The following is a 13,852-nucleotide window of genomic DNA, read 5'->3' as shown; positions in this document are numbered from 1 at the left end:
TAATGGACAGAGATAAATATGTTGAAGAAGCCTTACGACAACTTAACAATCAAGACTATTATCAACGGCTGCGGTCCAATCCGATGGACAACATAAGCGATGAATTAAAAGTTCTGTTGCTCACGGCGAGGGATACTGGGTGGATTTCAAAACAGGAGCATGATTTCTTCCTTTGTCAACATCCTAGAATACCCACCTTCTATATGCTCCCAAAGGTCCACAAGTCTCTCGAATCTCCTCCAGGCAGGCCCATCATATCGTCCAATGGTTCTCTCACAGAGCCAGCTCCGCAATTTATAGACTTTCACATCAAGCCATTGGCTCAACAACTTCCTTCCTATATACAGGATACTACTCATGTGTTGAAGGTCTTAAGCGATATGAGAATTCCAGACAACTGTTTCCTAGTCACATTGGATGTGGAATCTCTTTACACAAATATTGCTCATAATGATGGACTAAAAGCTTTACAACATTTCCTGACGAATAGACCTACTTTGCCTCCCTCCGAGTTCATCGTTCAGCTCACCGAACGGACACTTAAAAATAATGTTTTTCTTTTCCAAGACCTATTGTATATTCAGGTTCGGGGCACTGCGATGGGTGGATGTTTTGCCCAAAACTATGCCAACCTTTTTTTAGGTTTGTGGGAAAGGGATTGTGTCTATTTAAACAGATACAGTGACAAGATAAAATGGTGGGGGAAGTACATTGATGATATTCTTCTGATTTGGGGTGGTTCTTATGATGAACTGTTACAATTTTATGATCACTTGAACAATAATGATAGGAATATAAAATTGTGCATGGAACATTCCAAAACGGCTATTAACTTTTTAGATCTAACCATTTCTATTGGCAAAGATGGGAAACTCCATACTACTGTATATCGTAAAACAACAGATAGGAACACTATGTTGAAATCAGATAGTTTCCATCCAAATTGGCTAAAAAATAATATACCTTTTGGCCAGTTCAAACGTCTTAGACGGATTTGTGATACCGATAATGAATATGAAGTGCAAGCTAAAGTCCTGTCCAACCGATTTTTAGAAAGGGGCTATCACACAGAAATTGTACCTAATGCTTACAAGAAAGCCCAGTCTATTTCTAGACCAGAGCTATTCCAGAAGAAGACAAAACGATCCTGTTCACAGAATCAGGCCTATTTTGTGACAGAATATAGCTCTTTAGCCAATCCCATAAAAAGGATTATACACTCAAATTGGAATCTTATTAAGAGTGATCCTGTTCTTAGAGAAGTGTTTTCTGCATCTCCAAAAAATAGTTTCAAGAGGGCTCCAACTCTACGAGATAGGCTAGTATCTAGTCATCTTCCTGCCAAAAAACAGACCAATTGGCTTAACAGACAATTAAAAGGTACTTACAAATGTGGGTCTTGTAACCATTGTTCTAGTATTAAAGAATGCAAAGAATTCTGTAATTTCAAGACGGATAAGAGGTACAACATAAAGACATTCATTTATTGCAACACCACTTTTGTGGTATACAGGTTATCATGCAAATGTGGACGCTTTTATGTAGGCCGGACCAAGAGATGTCTCAAAGATAGAGCATCGGAGCATAAAAATGCCACTAGAAAAGCTATTTTAGATTCTATTTCTAGATTTCTAAATGTGCACAATAGTAATCCAGAAGGCCTAATGGTTGAGGGTTTAGAAATGATCAAAAAGAGTATTCGGGGTGGTGACCGATTAAAATTACTTCTACAGAGAGAAACATTCTATGTGTTACAGGCCACAGTATACACTGGTTTGAATGAAGAAATAGATTTCTTTTGTGATATGCCTTTTGTGTATAGACGTTTTTTTTTTTTTTTTTAGTATATGTATGTGTACGTGTATGTATATATACATGTGTGTATATGTGTATGTATGTATGTGTATTTAACTTTTTTTTTTTTTCTTCTTCTTCTTCTTTGATTAAATTTGCTATGTAACCTCCTAGTGGACCTTATCTGTATGTGCATGTAATTTGTCATTCAGGTGTTTCTAGCATCTATAAAAGAGGAAAATGTTTGATTGGAAAACATACCCTGAAGAAGGCTGATTGTGCCGCTACGTGTGGGTTTTTTTTTTTTTTTTTTTTCCCATGTCTTTTAAATTTTCTATTATGAAATAGCCAGTCCAATAAAGGCTTTTTATTATTTTTCTAAAGTAGAGTGCCTTGGTTTTCTTTCTATTACATTTCATTGAATTCCCGACCCCAAAGAGCACCTTCAAAAAACTCCTTGAGCACCCTGGACATTTTTTCTCTTTCCACATGACATATAGTTTGTCTGAGTTGTGCATTAATTTGAACTTTAAGCTTTTATGCATAGCAGGAGAAGCAGACTCACTTCTCAAATCTCAAAATACTTTTATGATGCACAATTAATTTAATTTATACACAGCGACAGTATGTCTTAAAGGATTAAAAAACTTGAATTAATGCTGTCATGTATAGAAATCTGCTTCAAAATTAAATGAACTGATAATTACAACACTTTTGACATTGAAAAATGCAAATATGCTAAATGTAAAAATACAAAAAATGGTGGTAATCGGTAAATGCATACACATTTTATTTGTCTATTATATCTTAATTATAAGATATATATAATATCTTAGCCCTCCTGGTCAAATTCCGGCGGGTTGTCTTTCACACAATGGTGACGAGGACCACAGCATCAGCTGTCTTACTGGCATCATCCTGCAGAGTTGCCTGTTTTAACAAGGAAACACTTTTTAAAAAGCATATACAAACAAAGTACTGAGATCCCTTCAGATTCATACAATCGGCCTAATGTTTTTTATTAAAGACTTCTGCTACCTGAACGAAAACAACAATCTTCTCTATTCCCTCTCTGCCTAGAGCTGTCGTCACAGAGATGACGCCATTTTTTGGATTTTCCATTTTAAAGTTGTTCTGAAATTCACTTGGAATGACTGGAACAAAAATGACAATATATGCTTTGTTATTATCAGAAACTTACCAGATTGTGAGTGTATTTCATTATTATATATTGTTTAGATTAGGACGTATGTCATGTAAGTGTGTCGTTGAGGGTACCTGACGTTATACTGTAAACTTCAGGCTTGCTGCTGCTTGTGTGTCCATCGTGAGTGTGAGCGTGTAGGCCCTCAGGAGTGATGTTTAAGCGTCCTACCTGTGCATGGACAGAAAGAGGGTTTTATGGCTGCGTGTGCTCAGACATGCGTTTAAAGCATCAATCTTGTCCTGACGTCATTTACCTGGTTTTTCCCAATTAATGCCTTGTAGAGGCAGACATCAAAGGCAAAATGTTCAATTGTTATTGTAACAGTTGCTGTGTCATTGAGTCCTCCTGCATCCTGCAAGGAAACAAACTCACTTACATTACTCATTTTGTAAAACAAATAGATACTTTGTATATACCAAATCTTTTTTTGATATAAAAATAATAATATATAGATGGTCCCACTCTACAGAGTGTTAAAGTAACACTGAAGCAGTGGTAAAGTTAATGAGATAATTAAGTGATGATTTTGCGTTAATGATGAACACCTGCTATTAACAAGAAGAATCACTGAAGGAAATAGAAACACAAGAACTACAACTAACACTGTGCAACATCTGTGAGATTTCAACAAGGTACATATACTGAACTCTGAACAAATAGATCGCATGCGATGTAAAGCCAAAGCTCAGGATTTATGTTCTCACACTGTACGGTCCGAACGTCGAGCTGCGACTTAAAGGAGAACTCCGGTCAATTTTAACATTGAGCTCATTTTTTTGTACATTTGGAGTGCTGTCAATACAGAGAACAACGACAAAAATCGGTGTTGCCTACACCGAGTTATTCTATTTTTAAAATTTGCACCCTGTTGACTTCAATGGGGCAAGTACTAAACCTGCTTTTAGCCTCTTAACATCCTTGATGTGTCATTACAAGTGCACAGAAAATGTGAGTGATTCCTTCTGAGTGAACACGAGTGAGTCTGACTGCAGTAGATGTGAAAGTTCAAACGCATAGGTTTAATACCTATGATCACGCGCGTGAACTCGGCAATCGACTACTTTGGACTTCAACCGAAAAACAGGATGTAAACAAAGGTATTTGCGCTGGCTTAAATAACATCATTTTTATACATTTCTTTCACATCTACTGCAGTCAGATTCACTCGTGTTCACTCTGAAGGAATCACTCACATTTTCTGTGCACTTGTAATGACACATCAAGGATGTTAAGAGGCTAAAAGCAGGCTTAGTACTTGCCCCATTGAAGTCAACAGGGTGCAAATTTTAAAAATAGAATAACTCGGTGTAGGCAACACCGATTTTTGTCGTTGTTCTCTGTATTGACAGCACTCCAAATGTACAAAAAAATGAGCTCAATGTTAAAATTGACCGGAGTTCTCCTTTAACTGCTCACACTATACGTGTGAAATATGCGCAAATCAGAGCGATAAACCCTCGTGCCGGGTTGCGCCTACAGACGATATCATGTATCCAGAGTGTCGAAACAAGCATCAGCTATCAAAATCAAGATGATTTAGCATTTCCAATTTAGGTATTAAATTATTATTAGTATTATTGTATTATTATTATTAGGGAAGGCCTAGGCTACATTTATTATTAACTTGATAGGCTATTATAATTAAATTGCCACGCAATAATTTTATAGCGCATCACCACATAACCAACGCACTGTGAGGATGAGAAAATATTATATAGAAGCTTTTTATTTTTATTTTTCATTTTTAAAAACAGCTTTATTCAAAAACATTGTTTAACAAATTAATAAAAGAGGCAAAGTGTACATCACAGGCGGCTTGGAAGACATGTGTAATTGTTGATCCATTTTGCAGCACGAACTGGAGGTAAGCAATAGTTTGTAGCTAGTTTGAACTTAAAGATCTCCCTCTTTTCGTTTTTTTTTTTTTTTTTTTCTGCGGATGAAACTTCTGTTTTCGCGCAGGCGCAGTGAGGGGAAAAAACACTGAGTTCAGGGCGATCGGTTCGTAGCTCTGCTTCAACTGTGCGATATAGTCACGAGGAGCGACCAAAATTTCTAACATGGCAGAAATTCATCCGACCATCCGATAGCCGGTCGGGAGAGGTTAATCGCCTCTCGTTTCCACCTGTACACTGCACGAACACTGCACAACAAACGGCGCATGACAAAGCTGAAAATCGGCCCGACCCGAAAAAGAGTCGCACGAGTCAGATTTCGACTCAAAATCGGACGAAAAGCGCAGTGTATGCCTTTAGGGGCTGTTAACACAACACTGTTTTCAACCAAAAAACGTAAACCTTTTATGTGTTTTGGCCGCTCATTTACACAACAATAACGTTTTGGGTGCCTGAAAACGCAAACTTCATCATAAAGTAGCATCATAAAGTCGAGTAGTTCATTCATTTTATCCCTGATTAAAAGAGGTTATTTGTTATTAATATATTATACTTGCCAACAATACTTTCTTGCCACAGATAATCCAAAATTTAGATTTTTAAATGCATTGTGGGAGAATAAAAAATCTTAAAACAAACACAGACATCAAGAGTCAGCAAATTAACACTAACAATGTTGACATGCTTCAACTTCCCACAATGTATTTAAAGTTGACATTAACATTGATTTAACATTATCTCAATGATTTTTGCTATCTAGGACTGGTAGGATGTCAGAGGGTTTGTATTTACTCTGGCTAACACAGTGAAGATATACTGTGTAGCATTGTAGTTCAGATGTTTGATCAATATGATGCCCCCGTTCCCTACAATTGTGAAGACAGCTGGTACCGGAGGCTGTTAACAGAGAAGAAGGAAGGAATTAAAATGGGACATGCATAAATTCATATAGACAAACTGAATTTTTTTAGTAAAAATAAACTTTAGGTTTTTTGTTTATAATCAAAGTGCAGAATTTCCAACACAAGAACCCTCTAGCATCTGTAAGGTACAACAGTTGGGGCTTGAACACTGTCAATTCAAATGTAGGAAGCCATTTCACTCATTTAGTCTATGTAGGACTTTCACATTCAACAGTTTTGTGGAAGCTTATTGTGTATATAAAATATTTAAAAATTGTTCATGACTCACCAGTATAGAATATGAAACTCTATTGTTTCCTTCCGTAATATCTTTATCAATAGCCGTCACCTTGAGCACTTCTGAACCCTGAATCGTCGACTAGAATGAAAGACACGGTTTACTAGAGATGTGAGGGCCTTCAGAGGCCAAACACACTACATCTGTATAAAGATGTGACATTATACACACCTTTGGCAGTGTGATGTTGTATGTTTTGCTCTGGAAGATTGGAGGGTTGTCATTGACATCCAAAACATTTACTATACGGGCGTTTTTCGCCTGAAATGGAAAATGAAGACTTTATAGAAAAGGTTTATTTGCTGAATCCTTATTTCTATAATACTTTGTCTTATTTATTTATTTTATGATGTTATTGTTTAAATAAACATACCCCTCTGAAGCAGGTGACATAATAAGTCAAATATGTGTAATCCTAGAAAGAACAAAACATAAACAAGAGACACTATATGATAAAATTAAATGCAATAATATCTATCTTTAGACACTGGATCAGTGAGGGTGGAACAGACCATCTTTATTTCTTCAGCATCCAGTGGTCTGATGGTGCGTACAGTAGCGTTCGAGTCCCCTTCAGAGTAAACCAGCTCTAACATTGTAAGAACATTGTAAGACATATGTGGCTCCAGATACAGACGATCATGGGGTCCGATATTAGTGATAATCTCTACATCTCCTGTAAACCAGATCAAATACACATTTAAATACATTTTCTAACACACAATATAAAACATAAATACTCGATAATGCCGGTATTATTTTGCATTACTTGTGATACTCTTTAATTACCAAGGTCCATTTAAGGTCCTTTATCTAAATATTTACAACAAATTAAAATTAATAAAACATATTTTTTATATGAATTATTGTAATTAAAAACAAATAATTATATTATATGATGTTGTATTATATTATATTATAAATGTGGGCATATCTCACCTTCATATCCCTCCGAGATCAATCCTACAACGATATTACTTCCACGTTCACAGTTTATCTCTGTGGAACCTTGAACAACAAGCCATTAGTTTCAGGATTAAATGATTACATGTAATAGATAGATAGATAGATAGATAGATAGATAGATAGATAGATAGATAGATAGAATAAATTTGACTTACCAATAGCGCTCCTAACACTGTGGACATGCAGACAAGCTAAAATAATTAAAACAGAGAATAAGGCCATCTTTTCCATAATTCACTGACGGTGCAGCTTGTATTTTGAAGCCTGGCAATGAAGAGAATGAGTATTTATTCTCTGTTATTTATTGTATACCATAAACAGTTATGGCCTCTGCTGTAAGCACGTATCAAAGGTGCTTCATAGAGGCCGATAATGCAAGATTGACAGCAAATGGGACAGAGTGTCTGGAAAGAGTATCAGATTACGAGTTCATTTATGGATATCTGACATTTTAAACCTTTGTAACTGACCTACTTAATCTTGTTCTGTTACTCATTAAATGGTTTTAATAGCTATGTTTCCATCCAAAGTTGCAAATTTAATTTATGCACAAAATTGGAATATCGCATAAAACATTTGCAAAAAGTAGGAGAAGCCGCTGTATATAATAATTTTCATGTATGATAAATTACTTGCACCTCAACACAATAAACGTGTTATCTTGCTTTCGGAGGCGGATGCTGCTGTTTTTCGTGTAAGAGAGTTCTGGGGGGTGATTATACTGAACCACTTTGACGACAGACTTTGCAAGTCGCACGGGTATATTTGTGGCAATAGCCAACAAAACGATGTTTGGGTAAAACTTATCGATTTTTTTTTTATGCCAAAAATTATGGAGATATTAAGTAAAGATCATGTTCCATGAAGATATTTTGTAAATTTCCTACCATAAATATATAAAACTTTTTTTTTTTTTTTTCACAATCGCAAACATAAATGGACAACTTTAAAGGTGATTTTCTTAATGTTTTCGATTTTTTTTGCACCCTCAGATTCCAGATATTCAAATAGTTATATCTCGGCCAAATACTGTCATATCCTAACAAACCATACATCAATGGCAAGAATTTTTATACAGCTTTCAGAGGATGTAGAAATCAATAATTAAAAAAAAATAAATACTCATGTGACTGGTTTTGTGGTTCAGGATCATAATTGTTAGATTCCCAATGCAGCCAAAAATGACTAATGCACAATAAGAGTAAATAGTCCAACTAATGGAAATACTAGTCACTGTTATGGTGACTTCAAATGAAACACATTAGAGTTAAAACTCTAATAAAAAAAACTCTAATTCTTAATAAGAACTTCTGTAGAAGTCTGACAGAAATAAAGTCAGTCTGGTTAGTAATAGGTGAAGCTGGTAATGCTGTTTGTGGAGTTGTTTAATCCTCCTCTGCTGAGATCTTCACAGATTTAATGTCTTCTTTTCTCTTCAGTTGATTTCATCTAAGACTGTGTCTGAAGTCAGTTGTACACTGTAAAATTGAATGCAAAAAAAATCGATTGCCATAAAAAACACAAGTGAAATAGGAATAGAATGTTGTACTGACAAATGCTTAGTAAATATTGTTCACTTACACATGAGTTCTAGTATAAAATAACTGAGTACTTGATAATGTACTTTAGATTTACTCTTGATTTACTATAGCTAGCATTGTTGTGTTTCACATGCTGAATGTTGAAGTCTGTGTGTCACTCAAGCTGGTCAATTGTGAGATGTTGTCACAAATATAGAGGGATTTTATCAACCCAATCATTTTTTTTTGCAAGGTGTTAAATGACACAAGTGTTAGCACACATAAAAAAAAAAAATAAAAATAAAAAAAAAACAGTAAAAACAAATGAAACGACATGAGATAAGTAATAAATAGTTTGCTTTTAAAAGGTGACTTTACTCAAACTAAATCAGTCATAATAGAGTTAGTTAGAAGTTAAAAGTAACCTATTTATTACTTATCTTACTTTGAAAACAAATAACTGTGATTTCTTGTTGCATCGCTGCATCCATATGAAGAGATTTACAAAAATGTATATTAAGAAATAAGTGCCCAACTAACGGGACACTGATCACCATAATGGTGAGTTCAAACAAAAACATTTTAGGAAAATCAACATCAATTTATAAAGTCAGCTTATGATGTTCTCTAAAAGAAAAAAAAAATTGTTGTATTTACAATTCAACTTTCAAGATGACTTTGGACAATGAGTGACTGCAACTAAAGATAACTGCGTAAGTGGAGGAAATAAGTAAAAAAGTATCTTAAAATTGATAAAAAACATACAAAAGAGTGTCGGGACAATGATAGACTGTGCATGTGCGTTTATCAAATCTTTACTAGCGAGATATTGGCTTGCTTTATCCAGCTCATAGTCCTGACTTTAGTAGTGACTGAGGCAAAAAAATAATCTTTTCAGATTATATTTGAGGAAACTGATTGCAATTTACGATATAAGTGATAACGCAAGAGCTCCCACGAAACTTACTGATCATTTATTAGTGTTATGTAGTCTTAAACTGCTATCTTTTCAAAGACAAAGAGGAAAGGTCAATCTGCACTCACACATGACATTGAGTGCCATCTGTTAATTCTCAATAAGAACTTCTGTAGACGTCTGACAGAATTAAAGTCAGTCTGGTTAGTAATAAGTGAAGCTGGTAATACTGTTTGAGTTGTTTAATCCTCCTCTGCTGAGATCTTCACAGATTTAATGTCTTCTTTTCTCTTCAGATGATTTCATCTTATAGGCTGTCTGAAGTCAGTCGTAGTTTTTGTGTTTCTGCTCGTCTCTTCTCTTTTTTTTTCTGTTTTTACCTCTTTTTATCTCTGCTTCAACAAATACGCCGTCAGATCTGGGAAAATGTGCACCTTTTTTCCTTTATATTCCAGAGATTTCTCTCTGGCCAGCTTCATTATTAACTCCTTCGTTTGGTAATGATGTATCCTGATAATAAATGCTCTTGGACGATCGTCTCTCGGTCTGTGCAGCGTGTAAAAATTCTGGATCAGGTGGCCCCTGTTAAATCAAACTTGTCTGCTCAGAAAAAAAACGTGGCCTTGGATTAATGAAGAGATTTTAAATCTTAAGAGACTGTGTCGAAAGACTGAACGCCTGTGGAAATCCACTAGCCTTGAGGTGCACAGGCTTTATCTCAGGGATCTTGTGTTGTCCTATAATGTGACGGTTGAAAAAGCCAGATTGGACTATATCCATCAACTAGTAACATTAAATAAAAAAAAATCCTAAAGTGCTGTTTGACACGATTAATACACTTGTTTGTCCTGCTGCCCCAGTTATCCCTGTTTTTTGTGAAGCTGACAGCAACGCCTTCTTGGGATTTTTCACCAACAAAATCAAAATGATTAAAGATAAAATCCCGTCCCATTCGTGGGGTACCGCTGATGTCTTTGAACCAGTCTCCAGCATGTGGTCCACTTTTAGGACTGTGACGATTGCTGATATTTCTGAATTGGTGACCAGGATGAAGCCATCTTCCTGTTCATCGGACGTCATTCCGTTTAGGCTTTTCCAAAAGGTGTTTGAGGAAATTGGCCCCGAGCCCCTTGTGTAACCAAAATGGTTAACCTCTCGCTGTCTACTGGTGTTTTTCCAGATGCTTTCAAGCATGCTATAGTGGAGCTACTACTAAAAAAGGCAGGTTTGGACCCGTCAGATTTTAAAAGTTTTAGGCCTATTTCTAAGCTCCCGCTTTTATCCAAGATCATTGAGAAGGTAGTCTGCGAACAGTTGACATTTTTCCTGGACAAAAGTAACATCCATGAGCCATTTCAGTCCGGATTTCGTAAACAACACTCTACCGAAACGGCTTTACTGAAAGTGTCAAATGACATTATGATGTCTGCTGATTCTGGAAAACACACTGTTCTAGTTCTTTTGGATCTGTCCTCAGCCTTTGACACTGTCGACCACCAGGTTTTGCTGAAAAGATTGAGGGATCAAGTAGGGCTGTCAGGGTCAGTTCTACAGTGGTTCTCCTCATATTTATCGGGGCGTAGCTTCAGTGTTACAGTTAACCAAATAAGGTCTGAGTCTGCGGATTTGCTTTGTGGAGTGCCTCAAGGCTCTGTTCTGGGCCCTGTTTTATTTGTGTTGTATTTGATGTTTCTTTTCACCTATTTGCTGATGATATCCAACTTTACTGCTGCTTTAAGCCATCAGAGATCTGGAAGTTAAACTCCTTGCTTCCTTTGTCTTGTGGAAATTAAAAAATGGCTAAGTCATAACTCTCTGCAGCTTAATGCAGACAAAACAGAAACACTGGTTATTGCCCCTGAGGATGAAATCCCTGGGATTTAACAATACTTGGGTGATTTAGGCCAGTCTGCTAAGTCAAGTCTTAGAAATTTGGGAGTTATCCTGGACAAAGACATGTCATTAGTGCAGCACTGCAAGCAGCTGACGAGAAACTGCTTCTTTCAATTAAGGAAAATCTTAAAACTTAGAAATATGGTTTCACGAAATGATTTGGAGCTTATCATTCATGCCTTTGTGTCTTCGCGTTTAGACTATTGTAATAGTTTATTTTCATGCCTAAACCAGAAGGAGCTCTCTCGACTGCAATTAGTACAAAACTCTGCAGCTAGAATTCTGACACGTATAGGTCTCATATATCCCCTATCCTAAAAGAACTTCATTGGCTACCAGTGTCTTATAGGATAAATTTTAAAATTTTGGTTTTAGTTTTCAGAGCTTTGCATGGTCAGGCACCCTCTTATATTAGTGACCTGATTCAGCGCTACACCCCTGTGCGTGCTCTGAGGTCTGTGGATCAGAATCTGCTGACGGTTCCGCGCACTCGCTATCGTACTAGAGGTGACCGATCTTTTCAGGCTGTTGCTTCTAGGTTGTGGAATGACCTCCCATCTTCTATGCGCTCTATTGACTCTGTTGATGCCTTCAAATGCAGACTAAAGACTCATCTATTTGTTCAGGCTTTTAATTAGCTGCTTGTGGGTTGATATGATCATGTTCTGTCTATGCTTTTATTGTGTGTATTTTATGATATAAATGTTTTTGTTGTGAAGCACTTTGTGGCCTTATACCTGTGAAAGGTGCTATATAAATAAAACTTACTTACTTACTTACTTACTTACTTCATTTGTCAGGTGGTCTGAGGCAAAACTGGTGCTAATATTAGTTTAATAATTGTTCCAGGAGTTCAGGAGTCTAGTCTAACTTGTGTGAATAAGAAATATCACTCACCCTATAAAGCCCACAAACATAAGAAAAGCAGTAGATAAGGCAATGGGGTTTCACTTTGATGTGTTTTTGTAGTGCTGTCATGCAAGCTATGTCTACAAAGGTTTTAACCCCATTATTTGAGTATCCATAAATATGATTTCTGAATATGTATATGATTTTAAAAATACAAAGTAAGAAAGTTGAGATCACATCTTTGCTTAAATGTATTGTGTTGTTGTTGTTGTTATATATATATATATATATATATATATATATATATATATATAATTCTTGTTTAACTTATTGTTTTATTTATTTTTATGCAATTTTAAATGTGTAAATAAAAGAGAATTCATTGCTCTGGACATTTGTTTATTTTTGTAATGACAGTCATAATTTTTACATGAAACAAATTCTTCTATACCCTTTTCCCCCCAACTATTTACAACATATGTTAAACGTCTTAAAATCAACATAAACATTTAAATTTACAGTACATAAAATAAGAAAAAAATATGTAGACTTTTATTCAGCTGAGTGGGAGACCCTGGTGTGCTGCTGGACCGGGATGGGCTCCACAATAGAGACCCTGGTAAGGCCTCCTGCTGGTGGGACATCATCTGGGACGGTCTTCAGAGTGCATATTTTCACTATCTACTAAGTTGTCTACCAACAGGTTTGCAGGGCTGACTAATGGAATAAATATTGAGATACTTAGGGTGTATTCACACCAGGAAAGTCCGATAGTTCACTTGCTTTGGTCCGGACCAAATAGAATGTTGATTTTTTTTGTTTGGTACGGTTCGCTTTCACACTGCTCTTTTTGCAAGTGAACCAAAATGTGTAAACAAAACCACACGTGTGCTAAGGTCGTCCATTCATTGGACAGGAATTCTCAAGCAGGGAAAAGCAGGAAGTGCACAAACAGGCTCAGCATGGAGATATTTCGTAATGTAGCCTATTTGTTATTTTACTGATTTGGTGTTATTCTCTTCAAACGCAATATGAAGAAACTATGGTAGATAAAAGCCTGCCCGCACTGACAATTGATTGGGTCCATGGGCGTCAGTTTGGTTTGAAATGTGCTGGGGACAGAGACGCATTCTGAAGTGCTTTTTCAGAAGTGCTGGGTACAATGACGCATTCATTTTTTTCCCTCTCTTTCGCGCAGGTTATGTTTTGAAAGACGATGTCCTGTAGCTCAGGCACGGCCCCACTTTTCAACAGGCTCACCAAAAACTTAAAAAAAAAAAAAAAAACAAAAAAAAAAACTTTTACTAGCCTATATTCTAATTTTGTCAATAATTATAAAAAATCGCCAATGAGCTCATAATTTGTGCTAAAATAGTGTTTCGTTTTAAAAAACATTTTAAAAAGCTGGTTATATTTTGATGTTTCTGCGCAAGTTCAGCAGACAGTGAGGTTCGTGTTTGTTCCGATCGATCGAGCTCGTGCAGTGGAGAGCGCATTTCTGAATATTCCGCTCCGCTCGTTCATTCCGCAGGGTCGCTCGCATGTCCTGTTGCCTGGTTCGAAAATATGTGGAATAAGGGCTGCTTCCGACTAAAAGTTTTTTTTTCTAGTC

At 36.2% G+C, this 13,852-nt stretch overlaps 1 protein-coding gene across 1 annotated transcript; it reads right to left on the bottom strand.

Annotated features, from left to right (window-relative positions):
* Positions 1-2,635: 2,635 nt before the first annotated feature.
* Positions 2,636-7,306, bottom strand: LOC307152539 (cadherin-5-like). The gene is made up of 11 exons (XM_079861299.1): positions 7,218-7,306; positions 7,036-7,104; positions 6,609-6,772; positions 6,470-6,511; positions 6,268-6,357; positions 6,088-6,177; positions 5,689-5,793; positions 3,255-3,353; positions 3,073-3,169; positions 2,833-2,948; positions 2,636-2,724 (listed from the first exon to the last, which is right to left on the bottom strand). Exons 1-11 carry the CDS (start codon positions 7,291-7,293, stop codon positions 2,662-2,664), a joined length of 1,011 nt encoding a protein of 336 aa, XP_079717425.1. The 5' UTR covers positions 7,294-7,306; the 3' UTR covers positions 2,636-2,661.
* Between the last annotated feature and the right edge of the window lie 6,546 nt (positions 7,307-13,852).

Source organism: Squalius cephalus, assembly GCF_949319135.1.
Source record: "Squalius cephalus genome assembly, chromosome: 2".
Taxonomy (NCBI): domain Eukaryota; kingdom Metazoa; phylum Chordata; class Actinopteri; order Cypriniformes; family Leuciscidae; genus Squalius; species Squalius cephalus.
This window is presented reverse-complemented; position numbering and strand designations above follow the sequence as displayed.

What these genes read in the sequence shown, in the direction of transcription:
- LOC307152539 (XM_079861299.1), bottom strand. Translation starts at nt 7,293, where the DNA reads ATGGAAAAGATGGCCTTATTCTCTGTTTTAATTATTTTAGCTTGTCTG. An exon ending in AGTTTACAGTATAACGTCAG is followed by an intron (nt 2,949 to 3,072) that starts GTACCCTCAACG and finishes TTTTTGTTCCAG; the next exon opens with TCATTCCAAGTGAATTTCAG. An exon ending in AGATTGTTGTTTTCGTTCAG is followed by an intron (nt 2,725 to 2,832) that starts GTAGCAGAAGTC and finishes TTGTTAAAACAG; the next exon opens with GCAACTCTGCAGGATGATGC.